General features: G+C 31.0%; 1 protein-coding gene across 1 annotated transcript; it reads left to right on the forward strand.

Moving 5' to 3' along the window:
* Positions 1–13,196: 13,196 nt before the first annotated feature.
* LOC129220921 (uncharacterized) lies at positions 13,197–19,470 on the forward strand. Its single transcript, XM_054855356.1, has 2 exons — positions 13,197–13,226; positions 18,811–19,470. Exons 1-2 carry the CDS (start codon positions 13,197–13,199, stop codon positions 19,468–19,470), a joined length of 690 nt encoding a protein of 229 aa, XP_054711331.1.
* The last annotated feature ends 1,239 nt before the right edge of the window (positions 19,471–20,709 follow it).

The raw sequence follows: 20,709 nt of genomic DNA on the forward strand, positions 1-20,709 counted from the left end.
CAACTCATGTTGCTCAAATCCCTTACGAACGGAATCACATTCAATTTCAGAATCTTTATCGTTGGGGTCACTTCGATCTTCATCAGACTCGTATTCCTGTATTTCCAAACAGGGTAATTCATTGAAAACTGGCACTGGGATTTCAGCTGAATGAGGCACTGGGCGTATAGCTGATGGTAAACTAGGATACTCTATTTTACATTTGTTTTTCTTATTATATCCTGACGTTTTCACTATACAAAAGTAACAATCACTTGAATGATCTCTGGGCTCTCGCCAAATCATAGGGATACCAAATGGAAATTTACCACGTGTTCCCTTTGTCCACATCCGTAAACTCTCAACACACTGCTTACACACTTTGTGTGGAGCCCATGATTTGTCTTGATCTCCAATTTTCACTTTAAAATAGGCATAATAGACTTGCCTGACAAATGTACTGATGTTTGTCCTTTGACTGGGAATGGTAAAACTGCCACATATATAACAAAACGAATCGGGGCTGTTTAAGCACTTACGACGTGAACTAGCCATAAGGAAAAGTTTCAGTTGATGTATAAATGAAAACTAAACGCTCAAAAACAAGAACAAGAACAGTATATAAACAAGAACTCAAACTCCACGTTGGAATGTGATCCACTATTTCAGAGTAACATACAACCTCTCACTACAGTATCTCAGGCGTAATTGAACAACCCCAGACCAGTATAAACCTGTCGCTGTGCTCCCATGCGTCATTTACCCGGCGCCAATCGGAGAAGGTTAGTGCCAGCCAGCCAATGATTCATGCTCGATTCCGCGGGGAGTAGTCACATTCTCATAAGGTGTAGAGAAAAAACTTGACGTGGTAGAATAAAACTAACTACAGTTTTGAAACCAGCATGCCTAATTAACTATAAAACAGCTCAAAAACCTAACTCAACAGAAATTGTTTTACAAATTGTTCCCCAGTGTTATTGTACTATTCATGTATATCTAACAGAATGTGATTTTCTCAAAAATAATGGAAAAATTGACTCATAGAATTTTTAAAATATTATTTTTTTAAAGTTCATTGAAAATAGAGAAAAATACTGCAGTGAGCAGGTAAAAAGCAATAATCGCAAATTTTCATTTTCAATTATTTTACATTTTTGTCATCTGTTGTACGTTATATTTACTGTACAAGTTTACTTATTTGGTTTCCGTTGAAAAGAAAAAAAAACATAAATACATAAAAGCGCGAAATTCCAATATTTCTCTATTGTTAGTATTAAACTTAAAACGCAATTTTTCAAATATCTCGAAAACTTATTTATGCAGATATTGCCGTTTACTTGCTTACGGCAGAGTAAATTAGGCTATTAATAAACCTGAAAAATCAAAATATGCACACACAACTCTGATGGATAATTTGTAGTACTAAAAAATCGTTATCATTATCATCGTCAGCCAATTAATTGGTAGTCGGTCAATTTGCTTACCGGTGCATCCTTATGTGAGGATGGATTTTATAAAAAACCTTTTCGAGAGAAATTTTATTTTTGAAACAAATCTACATTATCATTAGATTATTTTCTCAGTTTTCACATAATTACTGTTTTATTGAACTTGCAAATTTAGCATTCAGATTTTGATTAAAAAAAATAACTCCTGCACAAATAAATAGCTTTTACTGCAAATATTAGGGGAATGTGGAGCAAAGCGAAATAGCTAAGATGACTGCGCTTTTTCGAAATAAACATTCGAAATTTAAAGTAACGTAAAGTAGCAACGTCTAAAAAGCAAAAATTCGCAGATTGCTGCAGACATATGTTTCGGCGTTTCAGGGAACGCCTTTTTCAATGCAAAAACGTATAAAGCTTATGGATGAACGTTTTGTATTGAAGGAGGCGTTCCCTGAAACGCCGAAACATATCTCTGCAGTAATCTGCGAATTTGCGCTTTTTAGCCGTTGTTACTTTACGTTATTTTACTGTTCAGCACAAAGGTATTTATTTATCTTAAATTGAAAATTTGTTTTGAAAATTACAGTACATGAACAAAGAACGTTGTTTTTGAAATAAAACTTGCATATATTGAAGTATTTTTTTTATTTTCGACTGTAAATTTTTGATTTCAAAAAAAGTGGAAAATTGTCACTTTATTTCATGGGGCAAAGCGTAAAATGAAATACATTTCTAATAAAATATTTTCTATTTGATTACAAAAATTTTTTATCGAATGAATCAGTAAAAAAATATTGAATAATTAAATGAAAAGATAATGAAAGACTAAAGGAGTAATTAAATAAATTCCTTAATATATGAGAACATATAAATCAGTGAGTAAAAGGGTGAAAGAATAAGAATATAAGTGAGTTATTAAATTAAGGTATGTTGATAAAGTCATTAATAAAAAATACGTAAAGGATTTAATAAATGATTGAATGATTAAACAAAACCATTTCACTTTGTCCCATCCACTTTGCTCCACATATACTTGTCTAATTGTATAAAAAATTTAAAATACAAATAAGCTTAATATTAACTAAATAAATACTGCACCGAATATTAGAAGGCCAGAATTAATATTTCAAATGATAATTACAAGAACTTTATCATTTAATATTGCCAAAAATAATTTTCGACTTACAACAAAATATTACAATATGAGTATCGATCTTTGAATATTGCTTGTATTATGATATGATTTAATTTTCAGAGGTAATTTTTTCTTGACTAGATACATAGTTAAAATATTACTAGATGGATGAGCCGTTTGCGTAGATTTGTGTCAGAGTGCACTTACAGTCAAGAATGTTTTTTGAAGTTTCTTTCAAGAGAGATTTCCAAATTGCTTTGTAATTTTTATACTTGGATAATTAGCCGTTTTTCTCGGTACACTTAAAAAGTACGAGGATGCTTCCATGTTGAATTCGAGATTTGTAAGAAACGTTCTGCAAGTAAATTGATCTTTTTATTTGTTTTAACTTAATAGCACATCACAAACAATCTTAAAGCTCGTAACAGTAGGTTTTTTTTTACTAATAATAAAGCTGAAAGTCTCCCTGTCCAGAGGATGTCTGGATGTCTGTGACTCGCATAGCGCCTAGACCGTTCGGCCGATTTTCATGAAATTTGGCACAAAGTTAGTTTGTAGCATGGGGGTGTGCACCTCGAAGCGATTTTTCAAAAATTCGATGTGGTTCTTTTTCTATTCCAATTTTAAGAACAAAAATATCATAAGATGGACGAGTAAATTACGAAATTATCATAACGTGGAACCGTAACATGGGCACAAGCGAATTGGCGAGATTCGAAATTATCATAACGTGGAACCGTAACATGGTTACAAGCCAATTGGCGAGAAAATTCACCATACATTATTTGTAAATACACAGGCGAACCAAAAGACCTTTTAATTTTTGTATTACGGGCAAAGCCGTGCGGTTACCACTAGTATTGAAATAAAACGACTAAAAATATGAAAAAATGAATTTTATACTGACTAATTGCTTTTATTTTATGTAAAAGATGCTTTCATAAAATTGTTCTACTTGTGAAAACAGAATGCTGATGTTAGAAAACGGAAGTTGGTGCGCAAAAAGTAGGCTCGTTTTGTTTGGGAAGAACTTACTGCTTACTTACGTATCTGTGTGTATAGTAAAATTTTAACGTAGTTGTTACGGAACTGGACTGAACATAATAACGGGGTTTTTTTTCCACCTTTTTTGAACGATATTTAATAAAGAGTAACACATGTTCTTTATCTTTTCTTATCATTTGCATCACACAGGCATTGTCACATTTTCGTGCTCATTCCACGATTCCTTTACTTCAACAACATTTGTGTTGAAGTGAGAAATTCCCACGGAATCAGTAAAACTCCTAAAAATTTCTTGTTTATTGTTTTGATTCTATAAGTAAGTATTGTATTTTAAGTATGGTATATTATGTTGGGTTTGGGGTTCATACTAATTCGTAGCTTGGGATTTTCTTTATTTAATTGAAGTGATTACATTTGATTGAAGTGATTTTCATTAATACTATTGTTAAAAAATCATTGTTTTTAATAGTTTTGTCTGTCTCACTGTTTTATAATTTTAAGATCTCAACGTTTGAAATAAGTTAATGGATCAGACAAATAAAACGCGGTTATAATTAACTTTATAGTTAGTAATAGTATGAAAACTACCCAGTTTCTTCCCACTTTTCGTTTTTCTTTTCCTTGTCTTAAAAAGATTTGAATTTCACACGTGGTCGTTAATATTTTTTTGCTCTTTTTTTAATGTTAAAAAAAAAAAAAAAAAAAAAAATCGCAGCATTGAAATAACGAAATAAAAAACAAAACTTTTTTGCACATATTTTACGTCAAGAGCACATTCCTGGAATAATAGTAATAAAAATACCAAAGAAAAGAATTTTCAAAAAAATAAGTAAAGTGCTATGCATTCAAGTCCTGAATGGTTAGAAAAATTTAAAACGTGTCTCCCAGTTTAGAGATAGATTGATTTCTAGACAGTTTTACAAGGTAATTTTCCTGATAATTTTTGTCTCACAAATTATTTTTATTATTTCCACTAAATTTTTTCTTCCAATTAACCTTTATCGTTTTAGTTAAATGTGTTTTTGTTTTATATATAAGAAAGGGTAATTGTATCAATATTCGTATCACGTTGACAACGGTTTTGCCTATGTAAAATTTATTCTACTCCATTCTGTTCAAAAGCAGCAACTTTTGATGACTGACGGTGTTAAAAGTTATAGTTGAATGGTGTGAAAGTATGAAATAGTTTTGAAATATAATATAAATAGGAAAGTCACGGAAAACTAAACTAGCTTACTTTTCCTCGTTCCGACATTGTTCGTGTAATTTTTGTTACCACTAACCTTCGGCTATAAATTATTTCAAATAACTCTTTACACCAGTTAAAACACCGATAATTGATCACAACACATATAGTTTTCACTTAATAAGAGAACTAATTATTTAATTGTCAAATATTTTATCTGGAATTATAACGTTAAGACATTATGCTTTAAATATTTTCAAATTTCAAGGGTTTTTATGAAGAAAAGTTGCAATATTCAAGCACTGCGTTTTAACATGTTAACGCACAATAGTCAAAATATCGTATGAAAAAAAACCTTGAATGAACATTGTGAAATATTGAATTACGACAAAAGTGCTTCAAACATAAAATTTTCAACTGAATATATGAAAAATAATACTATAAAGAACATTTTTGTGCAATATTTTCAACATATGTAAGCGTAATGCATTGTAATCTTATTATTTATACTACGAGATATTGGTTTACTTTCTAATCGTTACAAAAAATAATTGTCATATCAGACTCAGAAGAAAATAAAAATTTACTTCTTAAAAATTACTTGCTTCAAACGTTGAAGATAGTTTCTCGTGCACGGCAAACAAAACGTTCTACAAATCTTCAGGAGAATCTAAATAATCAACTAATCGTTTCGACATTTGTTCGAATGAGTCAGAAGCTTCAGTGAGCTATTTTGCAAATGATGAATTATTTGAAGCATTTTTTGGTTTAGAGAATCTTAAGAGGAAAAGATGCTTGGATATGTTTTAGTTGGCTGTCTGGCACTTGTGTATCGAATAGGAGAAAACCGGAAAATTTCTTTTCACAACTAGAACTCTCTGTCTCTCAAAGCAGTGGTGTGATTATAATATGGCATTGCCTGGTTCCGAACCAGATCGCGTTACTGCTGGATTATGAGTCGTGTTGCGATCAAATGATTCACCGTTAATAACACAAAAAACATATTCTTGTTGAACGAAATTTCTCATAAGGTTACCCATATTTTTTTTTCTCTTTCTTATGCCGTAGTAAAGAAAATAGTTTACTACGGCAGCATTATCTTAGTAACTTATTTATTTAAAAAAAAATCCACGCGGTTAAATCATTCAATGTTTTATGTTTTCTATTTATCTTGTTTCTTTCTTTCTTTATTTAGAATGAAAAGGTATGAATTTTGCAAAAGTCGCTGAAGATTATAGCTCATCGTTTCCCAACAGGGGGTTGACGAGCCCCCGGGGGCTCATGAGATACCAAGGGGGTTCGCGAAAGTAATACTGTAATGGCGGAAATTTAACATGTTTGTTTGAGATGAAGTCTCAAGTTCAAGCGTTTTATTTATTTGTCTCTTGTACAATCGAAAATTCGGTTGAACTTGATCGAAACATTATATGGAGCATATGACAGAGCTTCAAACATCTTGGACTTAATTTTCTGTTTAATTTGTTTACCATTTGAGTGTGACGAAGAGCAATTGCACTTCTCTTGAGCTTCGCTGAAAATGCGAGTGACACAGTTAATGCTATTTGTTGCCATAGTGAAGTACATAGTAAAAAAAAAATTTACGGATTTAAAAAGTGAAAATTTGCGCTCTATGTAAAAAAAAAAGGAACTCCTGAAATTTGGGCAGAAAAATGAGCATAAATATGTTTTTGTGGGTAAAATTTACCGTTTATGTAATAACTACCAAAAATACCCGGCATTGCCTTGGTCAGCAATAATTGTGAGAAACAATCGCTAATTTCATTCGTTTTCTGTTTTAACTGAAAGAACACAAAACACATCGCTTTGACGTGATTGAAAATCAAGCTTCTTCCTTACCCATAAAAGTCAAATAGCAATAAGTATAAAGAACGAAATAGTTTTCGGTTAGAAACGAAAGCACGACATTTTATACATATAAAAATTTGAAGAATTTCTAAAATATGAAGTAACAAAAACAAAAATCACCAAAAAAACCGTTCTCTTTATTTATTTAATTAAATAGTACACGCACATATACACAAACACACACAAACAAAGCTCTCTACTATGTTTACCTAAGTGTGCAAAAAGCAGAGTTTCTAAATATTTACTTTAAATTCATGTTTGCTCCGGAGAAGCCTTGATTCAAAATTTTCATTATGACTACTATTAATATTGCTGTTGTAAGGCAACGAATTTTTGTAACACAATGGGTTTTATATTTATTCATTCAATGGGAAAATTACATGAAATTCACTGTTTTCCATCACAACTTTTTTAAATTAAGTTTTTTAGAAATAAATTATAGCCTATATTGCTTTCTGATAATATAGCTATCTGTGGTGAAAAAATGGTAAAAATCGGTGCAGTAGTTTTGAAGTTTACCCCGGACATTCTTACATACAGAAGTAGCCATTTATGTATATAGATTAGTGTTAATTGCAGACGTTTCTATAATTTTTCAAAAATAAACTAAAATGACAAATAACTAAGCATTTTATTCCGCAATTTTAGCAGAAGAAAAAGAAAATTCTTCAGCACTCAAGTGATTACTGTGCACAGTATATCCTTATCAAACAACTAGACTTGCAGTCATTTCCACGAAGATGTAAATTTTGAGAACTTTCTAATTTTAGTGGAAGAAAAAATATCATTTTGTTAATCTGAGACATTTTCTCTAAAAGCTATTCTAAAAGTTCCTTTTTAATTTTTCATTTAAAAGTTCCTTTTTAAATGATTGATTTAGCGTTACGAGTAAATGCATTGTTGTGACAGAAAAAGACATTTCAAATTTTATTGCACTTTATGGACAAAATTTCCATGGGAAAATAGAATTTCAGCATGTAGAGATAAATGCAGAAGTAAATTAAATGCCATTCTAATGTAAGACGAAGACATTTGAGCCAAACTTTGAAATTCTTTGATCCACAACCATCCCATTACAAATTAGTTCAAAGTGGGCAGAAACTTAAAAATTTATTACTGAATTTGGTCTGTTGAATTTGTTCTGAAGTTTTCTTTCAGCTATCATTTTAGCTTGTAGCAATGTTTGTACTTCTATATTTTTCAACTATTGTGGGTGTATGGGGAAAGGGAGCGGGGTTGTAACTTATTACTTAGTGCATAAGGGGTTCGCCAAACTCGTACGAATTTTGAAAGGGGTTCGCAAAGTAAAAAAGGTTGGGAACCTTATGCTATAGTTGAAGTTTCAAATAGAATTCTTAAAAAAATTATTCATATTCATCTCTTTTGTAAATATTTTTCTTTAAAACTTCTTCGTGATAAATTTCCTCTGAAGAAAGTACGATTATTAGATCGGAAGTAGAGACATTAAAGTGTAGCAATCGAAAATGATTACTATATTTGGAAGCCATGTTTATAGCTTAACATTTAATGTCATTATTTACAAAAAAAAAAAAAAAAAAAAAAAAAAAAAAACGAAGGTAAAAAATAAAATATCAGAAGATCAGACTAGTTTATCAGGTTTTTACACAGTCGCTGCTGATATCATGTATTTCTTATCAAACTAGCAAGAGTAGAAATGAAGAGTTAATGCTTTGCGTTGGGAATGTTATCTATTCAAAGTACCCGAAGAAACGTCATCTGGTTACCTTTCACAAATACACGTTAGCCACCTGTTCTTTTACCATAACAGAAGATAAAAAATCAATATAACAGTTATAGTGTTCATTTTATTTCCTTTAGCAACATTAAGGGTCTTTAGAGCTGAGATGGAAGCTGTTCGATCACTGCTGGTTTTATTCTTCGTTGGCACCGTCATAGCTGATGATGCTTGGAATGCTACACAGGAGGCTCCGAGACCTCTTCGCGATCGATTTCGATTGATTCAATCGAATGTAGACGAACAGCGTATCAGTGAAGAAATCGAAGACTTCACAGCGTACGGTTGCGAAAAAATGGTGGTCGTCAGGAACCATGCCCAAGACGAGATTCGATTATGGTGCCGATCTCTCCATGATGCTCCTAAGATGGTTGCCATCCAAGTAGGCAAAGCCTTCACATTCACTTTCCGTCCAAGAAAAAGCGGCGAATCCAAATTCTGGTGCACATTAGAATACAAGCACCAAATTGCCAGATTTGACGTCTACAATGAACAACTACCACACATGTGTCCAAGGGAAATAAATGAAGTACATCAGTATACTGTCAACCATGATGGTATCTACGTAGATCCGGCAAAAGGCAACGATGGTACCAAAATCCGAGCTCTTTTCAAAGGTCACAATAAATACATCCTCTGGGAAGAATTCGAAGATGGTGAAACTGATGGTCTTTTGATGAGTGGACTTGTTGATGGCGGCATGTGCGCAGATGTTCCTGAACAGTTTAACGATAAAACAGAAGCTGTTACTGTCTGTTACAACCATTGTGTTCATCTGTATGAACATTACGGTTGCAGTGGTATTGTCCAGACCGTGCAAGCTAGCGATGATTGTGTTGATGTTGGAGTGAACCCTGATCTCAAAGGAAAGTTAAGTGCTGTGAAAGGATGTTAAGTTATAAGAAACATTATTGCAATTCTTATGTGGATATCAAAAATTTATTCTTAACTATATTGAAGTATTAAAACAGGTTAAACTTACATTTTGTGACTTTCCCATTTTTTATGTTGTTTATTTTTACCGTGACGCAAAGAAACTTCACAATTGGTGAATTTTCTAATAGTATTCTATTTATACATATGGTACTTTAATCTTTATTTTAGTGATATAAATATAAATTTAAAATTATTATTAATTTTATAAATTTAAAATATGCTCTGATATCATTATTAAGTTGCATTATATTTTATGTATCATAATGTTTGATTTTACATAGTTCGTACACGTCTTTGGAAAGATAGAATTAAAATGATTTTTTTTATTGCAAAATATATCAAACTATTTGCGTATAAGTCCGTAGAAAGCAAATGTTGCGCTACTGTAATTGAATCTTTAGTGTGTCATTTAATTTTTTATAATTTCCTTCTAATGTAATTTTAAGGGGTTATCAGTGTGATTCAATGTATGGCAACTTATTTTAAATGTGTGATAAGTAGTCGCTTGACTGCTTTAGAACAAAACGAAGTTTTTCGAAATGGAAACATCGATATTATTAATACAAAAACGAAAACAATGGTGACATAAAGTAATTTTTCCCAATATGAATGCTACATTACTATCACAGTTACCATGGAACATATGTCCTATAGTTTCATTAATTATAGGAAAATGTTTTTAGTTGTGAAAAAAACTAAATTCAAACCAATTTCCAAGAAAATACACGCATGCGATATTTTGTTCCAGAGAAATAATATATTTAAAATCTTGACTAATAGCCTTGTTTGCACTTAGAAATCATTTTAAAATCTGTATTTCATAAAATTAGCGGTAAGTTTCAATGGGCTGAATTGTTAGTTTTTACTCAACTATAGTACATGTTTTTTTTTTTCAACTTAACAAAACCTTGCGATAAAAATTGTTTAAGTTACGAGATCATAAGATTAAGTTTTCAATAGTTTTCACCTTCATTTGAATATATATCAAAAATAATAAAATAATTGAAAAAAAAAAAAACTTTTTCAAGAAGTTATAACAGAGTAGTGAAACATACAGCGCATATTGTTTAAATTTCTTCTTTTTTTTTTTTAATCTCTTCGCTTTTCTCTTTTCAGTGACCTATAATTACGAGAAAGTATTCCTGGTAGATTTTAATGTAGATAATTCCAAAATAGAATCATTTTAATAATCAATAATTTTACAAATAAAGAAAGAAGAGAAAAAAAGCTATATATTTAAAAAATAAATTAATAGTGAAAGGGAATGTACATGTATAATTATCTTTCTCTTTTTATGTCTTCTCTTTATTTTTCCCCCCACCTATAATTAAGCGGAATTATTCTTAATATATTTTAATAATGATAGTTCTGAAACAGCATCATTTTAAAATCAATTGGTTTTACAAATAAAAAATAAAGCAAAAGAAAATCCTTTTTTTTAAAGTAATGATTAAGTAGTGAAGAAGGTACATGCTGTTTTATTTTACTTTTGTTTTAAATATCTTCTTTTTTTCTTTTTTCATCTACCTATAGTTACAAAAAGTTATTTTTAATTGATTTTAATAACGATAGTTCTAAAACAGCATCATTTTAAAAATTAGTAGTTTTGTAAACAAATAAATAAAAATAAAAGTAAAAAGAACGCAATAATTTTTTTAAAAAGGTATATTTAAGTAGTAAAGAGAACTTTTAATGGAATTTAATAAAGATAATTCCGAAATAGTATCTTTAAAAAAAATCAGTAATTTTACAAATAAAAAAAGATTGGTTACTTCCGAGCATTAATTTTTTGCGTGAGATCATCATGTCCGAAAATGCATGTTGAAACTCAAAAAGCGAAAGTAACAAGTATATTGACCGTGAAATCAGACGCGAGCAAAATAAGGGCAAAGTAATCAAGATTTCTATCTTACTGGAATAGGCTATTTGAAGTCCTACTTTGGTCTACTTTTTTTCTTTTCTTTTTTTATCCGGCGCAGAACTGTTTTCTACACATCGTTTATGATCTTGCGTCATCTACGCTTGATATTTCGAGGCAGAAAACCATTGTAGAAACTGAACAAGAAATGAAATCGAGCATTTTATGCGTGCGCCGTGTATACATTAAAGAAATTACGATAATAAACGAGAAAATTTGCGAGTTCTTGCAGATTTCGCTTAGCTTACTCAATGTTGAACTTAGCAATTCAATGTTCGGAGTCACTGCAGAGTGTAATTGGAAATGGAATAGTGAAACTAGTAATCATACGTGTTTAAAGTCATTATGATGTAATATTATCTAACAGTGTTAGCAACATTAGAGTGGTGTGTTTCTATTTTCGAATTTATTTATATTCACTTAAAGTTACCTGTTGTTTAATGCTGAAATTTAAGTGAAAACTGCTGAACTTTTTACAGCGTCGTTAAAGGTTTAAATCACTGAATTTAATAATGATTTCTTTTTGAAGTTATATTGCATAACCATGGAGAAGCGTTAAGCAGTTGAGTAATATGCAGATAAACCATGCTTTAAGTTTTGCACATTCATTAAATTTTCTTGATTTATTTTTGGCTATATGAGACTACTAGCAAAAATACCCGGCATTGCCTGGGTCAGTAATAATTGTGAGAAACAATCGCTACTTTCTTTGGTTTTCTGTTTTAACTGAAAGAACTCAAAGCACATCGCTCTGACGTGATTAAAAATTGAGCTTCTTCCTTACCCATAAAAGAAAAACAGCAATAAGTATAAAGAACGAACGAGTATTCATTTAGAAACGAAAGCATATAAAAATTTGAAGAATTTCCAAAATATATCTAACAAAAACAAAGATCACTAAAAAGACTGTGCGCTTTATTTAGTTAAATAGTACACACACACACACACAAAGAAAAAAATGCTCTCTACTATGTATCCCTAAGTGTGCAAAAAGTAGAGTTTCCAAATGTTTAAATGACTTTAGACTCATGTTTGCTGCGGAGAAGCTTTGATTCAAAATTTACATAATGATTACTTTTAATATTGCTGTTGTCAGGCAACGAATTTTCAAAAGAATGGGTTTAATCTTTAATCATTTAATGTGGAAATTACATGACATTTACTGTTTTCGATCACGACGTTTTTAAACTAAGTTTTTTAGCAATAAATTATAGCCTAAGTTGTTTCCTGATAATGTAGCTATCTATGGTGAAAAAATGGTTAAAATCCGTCCAGTAGTTTTGAAGTTTACATCGGACATCCGGACAGAAGTAGCCCTTTATGTATAAATATCAAAACAAATATTTACTTGAAGTTCGTCACAGATTTTTGCGATAAAAATAAAAATGCTTCACAAATGTGTTGTTTGTGAAATTCAGCCTTCGACCTTCAGCGTTAGCTGATATGCACTGTTTGAACACATAGTAGTATGTGAAGTAGTGTGTGCCCTGGCTATAGGGCGGTAACTTACTGAACATAGTAGTATCTTCATAAAAATATTAATTTCTTAGTTTTTGAACAAAAAAAAGAAAAGGATCGAAATCATCAACGTATATTTAATTTATTTACAACGTGCTGACGTGAAGCATTCTTAAATGATGACTTCTACAGTATGCGACTGTATGATGTGTTTTTCCACAGCATACTGGAATTTTTTTTCGTATAACAGAACGTCGATTCATTGTTTTTCTTGGGGTATATGGAAAAACACAATTAATGTGAGTTAAGTTCAAAAGAGGAAGAAAACAATGTTTATGGAAATACACACAACATGTATGCCAAATACATACTGATATATTTTTTCTAATTTTAAGGTTACTAATACTGTCATTTGAATTGGTTACAGTGCAGAGAAAGTTCTGCAGTAAACTTTTCCGGAAAAGTAAACAATCGAACTCCAATTGGTCGCTGGTTTAGTCTTTTTAACCATGAAATCTGCACCTCAGAGCCAGAACAAAGTAAGTCACATAATCACTACTTTACAGGAGAGAGGAAAACTATTTGTCTGGCGCATGCAAAGGATGAGACGTGCCTCTTTTAACACTGATAATAAGCACAAAGGATTTTCTTTTTTAGAATTACGTTCACATGGCTCGATGCGGAATAGGATTCTTCACACAATGCACTAATAAACGGAAAATCGCAATTTTCGAACTTACGCTATACTGTAAAAACGATTCAGAAACGTTCCTGGAAAATAATGAGCAGCTGATGTGCCCAATTTCTGCCAGTAACATAACTAGCAAAAACCAGGAAGGTTTTCCGTTAAAAGTCAGTAACCTTCTGAATAATAAAGATATATCTCCGGTTAAAGCCCGCCATTTTTATGGAACCTTCAGGGAAAACTTAAGTAGTAGCTTGGCGCCTTTCTGATTTGCCAAGAGAGCTCCAAAAGCATTATTGCAACTAGGGCTGGCGTTAAGGCACATTTACAAGTTCCAAAACTTATTTGCATTCATCGGGAGCTTTGTCAATATGGATCGCCGTAATCGCTCTTTATAATCTGCATTCATGCAACTTGAAGTAATTCAGGAAACTTTTTGACAAATACACTTAATTTTCACAGGAAATAGGTGTAAACCTGGAAATTCGGAATTTTTTTAGAGTGTAGTCTGGCTCTGGGGTACATAAATATTACTGGGAAATATGATTTTGTAAACAGTAAATGCAACATATATGCCAATACTTTTTACCTCAAATTTAAATGCCTTCCTTTAGTGTACTACTAATAATAATAATAATAAAAAAACACCGTCCAGGAGGAGGGACATGCTCCCGAAGTTTTGTTGAGTGTTGGATGCTGTTTTTGTCTAAAGAAGATTGTGTAAAGTTGAGAAGGTCGGGTATAAGTAAAATCGACTCCGGAGGACAGGGGCCATTTGTAGAAACAAGAAACCCAACAAGTAGGGTCCTATCGCAACTTGTGATTAATAAAAACATGATTAAAATTCAAGAGGTTAAAATTCATTAAAAAATTTTTTTGAATAACTACACACTTTTTATTATCCTGACTTGACCGTAGGTGATATTCGTTTGATTTTTTCAGATTACCATGACGACGAGAAGTAGTAGCTCACTTTTTAGGTCGAAAAGGGGGAGGGGTGCAGCTTTAGAGTCATACTACGATATGGAGCTGGTGCAATGCAGTCTAACAGAAAAGATGCCGACCAATTATACTTGATGCACCTGACCTGTTAACTGAGATGTAACAAGCCTCACATGAAGACCACGTATAGCAAGATAGGTGTGACGTGGACAACTAAAACAGTTACAACTTAAGATGAGTAGTTAAATAGATAGTTAAAACTTAAATTTTCAATTTTAACAATCGGACTATTACGCAACGTATGTATTAACCATTGCGCAGCACGCCCTGCATGATGCTCTTAGACCGGACGAACCTAACCCTTGTCAAGAGCGGTATTTTGACACGAATAAATAAAATACTTTTAGAAAGTATTTTAAAAATTAGTATGAACACTAATAGAATATTTAAATCTCAATTGAGGCAGTGAGAAGCAAAGGGATGTAAGTGGAAAAATTAAAAATTTGGAGACAACCAGGGCACATGGTAGGTGAACCTCTCCTCTGTCTTGGGGCAAGAGATGGTACTAGTAGCCCTGGGTAGTAGCTGCTGCACAGCATGATTTAGAAAACAATTTCAATGAAAGCCTACCTAGGATGTTATCTTTAAACGCGTTTTACTCAAAACTTGAAAAATGTCCACTTACATCCTTTTGCGCCTCAATTCAAAAATTTCTGAAAATTAAAATTACACTATAATTATAATTTTACTAATTAGATTTATACGATTTCGTTTAGTAATTAAAAAAGTATTGCTTTTCTTAAAATTAATCAATAATTATTTTTAATAGCCTGGATGCCTGGAATGTAAATTTCTATATCCCTATGCATTTTGGTTCGAAGGATAACATTATTTCTACTTCAGAAAAAACTACCCACTAATAGCAATCCGCTCTTCCAGTGACACACTATTATAACTTGCTACTAAAAACAAATTAACTAACTAAATAAAAATATAAAAGCTACTTCTGAGAAATGCATAATTCTTTTGAACTCAAAGCTTTTGCAAAATCATGTTTATGAAAGTAAAATCATGCCAAAACATCGTTTTCATCGAAATACTGAAACTTCAGTCTTTGCTAGTGACGACACTTTACCTTTGGAGTTCAGGTTTACACTTAAAGTTTTTCTTTTTTTTTAAACATTCTGAGACTAAGAGGACTGAGGAGGATCCTTGTGGTAGAATATATATATATATATATATATATATATATATATATATATATATATATATATATATATATATATATATATATATATATATATATATATAATATTAAAATTCTGATATCTCAATAGCGTGAAAAAAATATTCATTTGTTTTCGATAATTTAAAACTAATTTTGATTTTAGGGATCATCCACAAGTTATACCTCACTTTCAGTGGGGAGTAGGATGTATCATAAAACTGTGACATGAAAAAGTGTGTCATCTTTTAGGGACTACACTTTCTTAGGGTATATATTTGTCCTGTAAAGGTCCTTACTGGTTTAAGGAAAATTTATGAGTTTTTCACTAGTATTTTGAAACTTTGAAGAATACTGATTGAATTTATTTAAACTTATTACTTCCTTGAAAGTTTAATGTTGTTCATAGATGGGCAATTTCAATCAGTTACCATTATTTCAATTATTATTATTTTTTTTAAATCAACCAAAAGTTATTTTAAGAATTCAATCACAACTTCAAATTCAGCTTTAAAAAGCAATAAACAAGTAGAAAAGATTTTGAAAATAATGTTATTTTGCGTGGAATGTGGCAAAATGTTTATGGTTTTGATTCGAAAATGTCAGTTAGTTACCCATAGAAATTACCCAGGTATAAAAACACAAACGGAAACGGCATTAAAACGGATATGTTTTTTTTTTTTTTTTTAACTTAAAGCTACACGCTAAGAAGTAAGGTGCGGTGATGAAAAGTAAAAAAAAAATAGTTTAAAAAATATCTTTAACTTAGAAGTAGAAGGGATACCTGAATATCACAAGTACTATTTTAGAACTTTCCAGGTTTTTCGCGCCGTTGACATCGATCAAAATCCGTTACACGTTCCTAAAGTTCGTTCAGCTCCAGAAAACTTTGGCATCGAAAATACTTTTTAATGAGGTGGTTGATTGGGTGACATTGACTCAAAAAATGAAAGACATGACTAAATATTGCAGGTCCAGTTCTCTGACCTACTATGTTTAATTTAGTAGAATTGCCCTTAAAACGACCTTTAAAGGACTCGATACTTTGAGTCAGGAGGGAAGCATTCAACCGTAAAAGTAATGGTAAACAATGTTGTGAATACAGAAAAACCAAAATTGCACATTATTTCGCCATCCCTAAGTGGAATTTGTATGATATTTTGGTGTCCGAAGTTGTTTTTCGCTCTTTTTTAGTTATTTTTAAAAAAAGACTTTTAAACGTCACGTGGTGATTAATCCTGTATATATATAGTGGCTACGCGAAATATGGAATCATACTTGGATTGTCCCAAGAAGAAAAAACATGGTAAGTTCCTCTCAATGTTGGTTTTGGTAGTTTTTATATCTTTCAATTATTTTCTGCTACATAAAATATGGTATTAAATATTTTGAAAAATGTCTAGCTAATTGTCTTACGGAATGACTTGTTTGTTTTTTTTATAATGATTGGATGAATTCCTAATACGAAAATTTGAATAAAACTTTCGTTTTAAACGCTTAATTGTTTTTTTCTTAGTTACTAATTGTATTGACACATAGTATTGAAATTGGTTTTTACTAAGGCATTGCCCTAATATAAATATTGCTTTTATAGTGGAAAGTAGCATGCTTTAATTTTAGTAACTCCATTCGAATTAGAACCGGTAATTTGTGAAGTTACGAATAATTTAGTTGAGTTGAAATTTATGAAAAGTTAACAGTAACACATTGAATTAGTGAAAGCGTATTTTTAAGATATTTTTTTGTTCAATTTGAAAATGTAAGTTATAAACAGAATTTCAAAATAGCATAATAAATAAGAAAAAAGTTTTTTTTTTTTTTGTCTTTTTTGTTAACTAAAGGATTTTAAAAAATCAATATTAAATTTTTTTGAGAGAAAGGGAGGGGGTGGAGTTTGTTTCAGTTCTTTCTCTTCGAAAGAACTTACTTAAAACAATCATGAATTAAATTTAAAGTCAAAAATCTGGAACAGTGAAGAAGATAAAACATTAAAGCTGGCATTATTGCTTTATCAGGTTAAAAAATGAAAAATGCTTCAAAACCAACTCGAAAAAAAGTTTGTTTTAAGGAAGGATTATACCCGACCGTTTGTTAAAAAATATTTCTTGAACATAATCGTTATCTATATCCGAAACTTCCTCCTGAGTTTCAAACACTTTTCTATATGGGGAATCATTTCGCTTTTTCTCGTTTTCAACTAGAGTTTGAAAATTTCTCTATTACGCTCAATAAGACACCTTATCTAGACAACAAAAACTTCAGTAAAATATGGATTTTCTCTAAAAATGCGAATGAATTTTAGAATTAAATCCATTGTTTTTGCATTAATTTATTAGTTTGCTTTACCATTTTATACTTATGGGGCTCATTCCATTTTTAGTTCTAAAATTAAAAGTTTTTTGGTGTTAGAAAAAGCTAAGAAAATTCATTATGATCAGTTCTGAGAAAATATTATCATTGTTGATTTTCCCCCTTTAGAATTTAAATGGTAGTCAAAATAAAATAAATAAATATTGAAACTAAAATGTATGTTTAATCGTACTTACTTGCTTTATTACAGGATTGCGGTCGATTTTAAAAACCATTTCCTAAACATATATAACGTATTGATTGATGTGCAGAGAAATTCAATTATTTAAAAATAATGATAGCTTAGTGATTGAAGACATTTTAACTACACTGTCTGAATAAAAATCAATGTTTGACCCATCAAGAAAAAATTTGTTTTTCATTGAAAATGATTGAAACATTGGATTATTTTTAACTCTAAGTGGAGAATAAACTAATTTTGATTAATTAATTAATTATTCATTAAAATATTTCATCAAAACATAAAAATAACACTTGTGAACAGATAATAGAATATTTATCTACGCTTGTAGTCATATCAATATTGCACTTTATAGACAAGACAGAAGCATCAATTAGAATAGTAAATAAATATAATTCTGGAATATAAAGTCAAAGACGAATTCGAGAATGATTATCAATAACTTAACTCTTGTTAAAAAAAATAAAAAAAAATTTTCAATAAATACTGTATTATGTAAAGATTAAAATTATAAATGTAAAATGTATATTGATGTCATTTCAATAAATTCTTTACCTGGGATTATGAATAATTCAAGAAAATAGAAAACGAAATTCAAAAATTTCATCATTTTTTGGCATTTAGTAGGATTTTTGTGTAGTTTAAGCTATTAAAGTTTTAAAATATTTAGTGTGAAAATTGATATGAACGGCATTCAAAAAATGTTTTCTTTGGTTTCAGGTATCTTTACTGCTACTCTTAGCCACAGCTGGCTATACCTTAGCCATTCCTTTTGAGTTCGAGTTAGAAAAATCTATTCCACCATTTGGAATTGGCGTTCCACCTTTACCGGAAGCGATAGCCAAAGAAACTGATCTCGAAAAGGGACTAGAAATAGCAAAGAAGCTTTCATTCGACAAATCTTGGCCATGGTTGGAGAAAGAATTCGCTTTTGACAAAGGCGTAGACGTCGGCATTGGACTCGGCCGAGAGTTCGAATTCGAAAAAGGGGTCGGACTTGGTGTCGAAAAAGGTGTCGGACTTGGAATTGGCATCGAGAAAGCCTGGGTCGAGAAAACCTTCCCCTGGTGGCTTCTTCATGAGAAGTACTTTGGTGTCGAAAAGAAGCTGACTTTTGAACAAGCTCTTGCGTTTGAGTTGTACAAGAAGTATGGGTATTATGGACTGTGGATCGCTAGAGAATTGGAAAGGAGATTCAAAATCGCCAAGGAGCTTGGTCTTATTGGGAGAGAAGTTGCTTTCCAGGAAGGCATTTCTCTTGGATTGTTTAAAGGAATTGGACTGGAGAAGATATTTGAGGCATCTTTAAAAGCCATTGGTGTGGAAGTGGAGAAGAAAACTGAATTCGATAAAGTCTTTGGTTTTTTCAAGCCATTCTGATTGATTAACTAGGTCTAAGTCATCTTTTGCTTCATACATGTAAGTGCACTTATGACATTATTCATTTTAAGCAATATTCATTTTAGAACTTCAATAAATTTAGAGAAAATCTATGACTGTCGATATCGAGAGATAATTTCAAAAAATTTTTTTTTCATTGATAATAAGTAAGAGCCTTAGCAGCTTTAAGTGTTTTTCTGATTAATTAAACTTTTTATCATGCTATGTATTCCATACATATGAATATACTCATATGCGCTCAAATGGTTTAATGTTTTTTTATTTATGTTTAAAATTCGGTCCTTCTGCTGTTGAAAATAAAATTACACGCATAATTACTATAGCTAAGTGTAATATTTGCCAGTTTGTGAATTATATGTTTTTAAACTATTTTCATCGGCGTTTAAACACGAGATATTTTATGTTTAAAATATTTTAACAGCACTCATTTGGTTAAAGACAATATTTAAGATGAAGCTTGGCTCGACGCATTGCAAATTACGCTTATTAAGAGTTATGTCTATTCTATTTCTTCTTGTTGAAATATCTAGGCATTACTTGTATAAAAGAGGAACCTTTGTATTTAAGTATTATGAAATAGTTACCATTGATTTATCACATTTTTGCATCACTTGATTTTGAAGGAATAGACGTGAAAATTTTATTATACACATCACATACTCGTTTGGTGGTGTTACCAACATTAAACTTAAAAAACACACCCTTCAATGACCTTAATTAAAAGAAAACTCTTGATCTCGGTCTATTTAAGAGAGGAGATGGGGGGGGGGGATAAGTTATGCATATAGCTAAAGCCCAAATTACTTTCACTGAGAAATCACTAAAATACGCACTAAAATACCCAACGTAAGCACTAAGTATTAAACAATATGCACTAATAAGTATGCACTAATATTTTCATCACCTAGAAAGCAGTTGTCACCTCTGAATAAAAAAAGATAGACGCTGGAAACGGCGTATGCACAATGCTAAGTGACTATATTGAAGGACTGTAAAACTTGAAGCAATTCTTCACCATTTTGTATCATGTGTAAAAAAAATTGTTGCCACTGTTAAAAATCCAACCCTCCTACTTTAGCCTTTTTTTATTATTATTGTTGAGGTCATAAACTTATATATTTAAAATAAAATGTCGAGTAAAAATAGTATGCACACTAAGTATTTTTATTGCGATGAACTACAATATATTCTTTAAGGTTTTCCCCTTTTAGACATTAT

Source organism: Uloborus diversus, chromosome 4 (assembly GCF_026930045.1).
Source record: "Uloborus diversus isolate 005 chromosome 4, Udiv.v.3.1, whole genome shotgun sequence".
NCBI lineage: Eukaryota > Metazoa > Arthropoda > Arachnida > Araneae > Uloboridae > Uloborus > Uloborus diversus.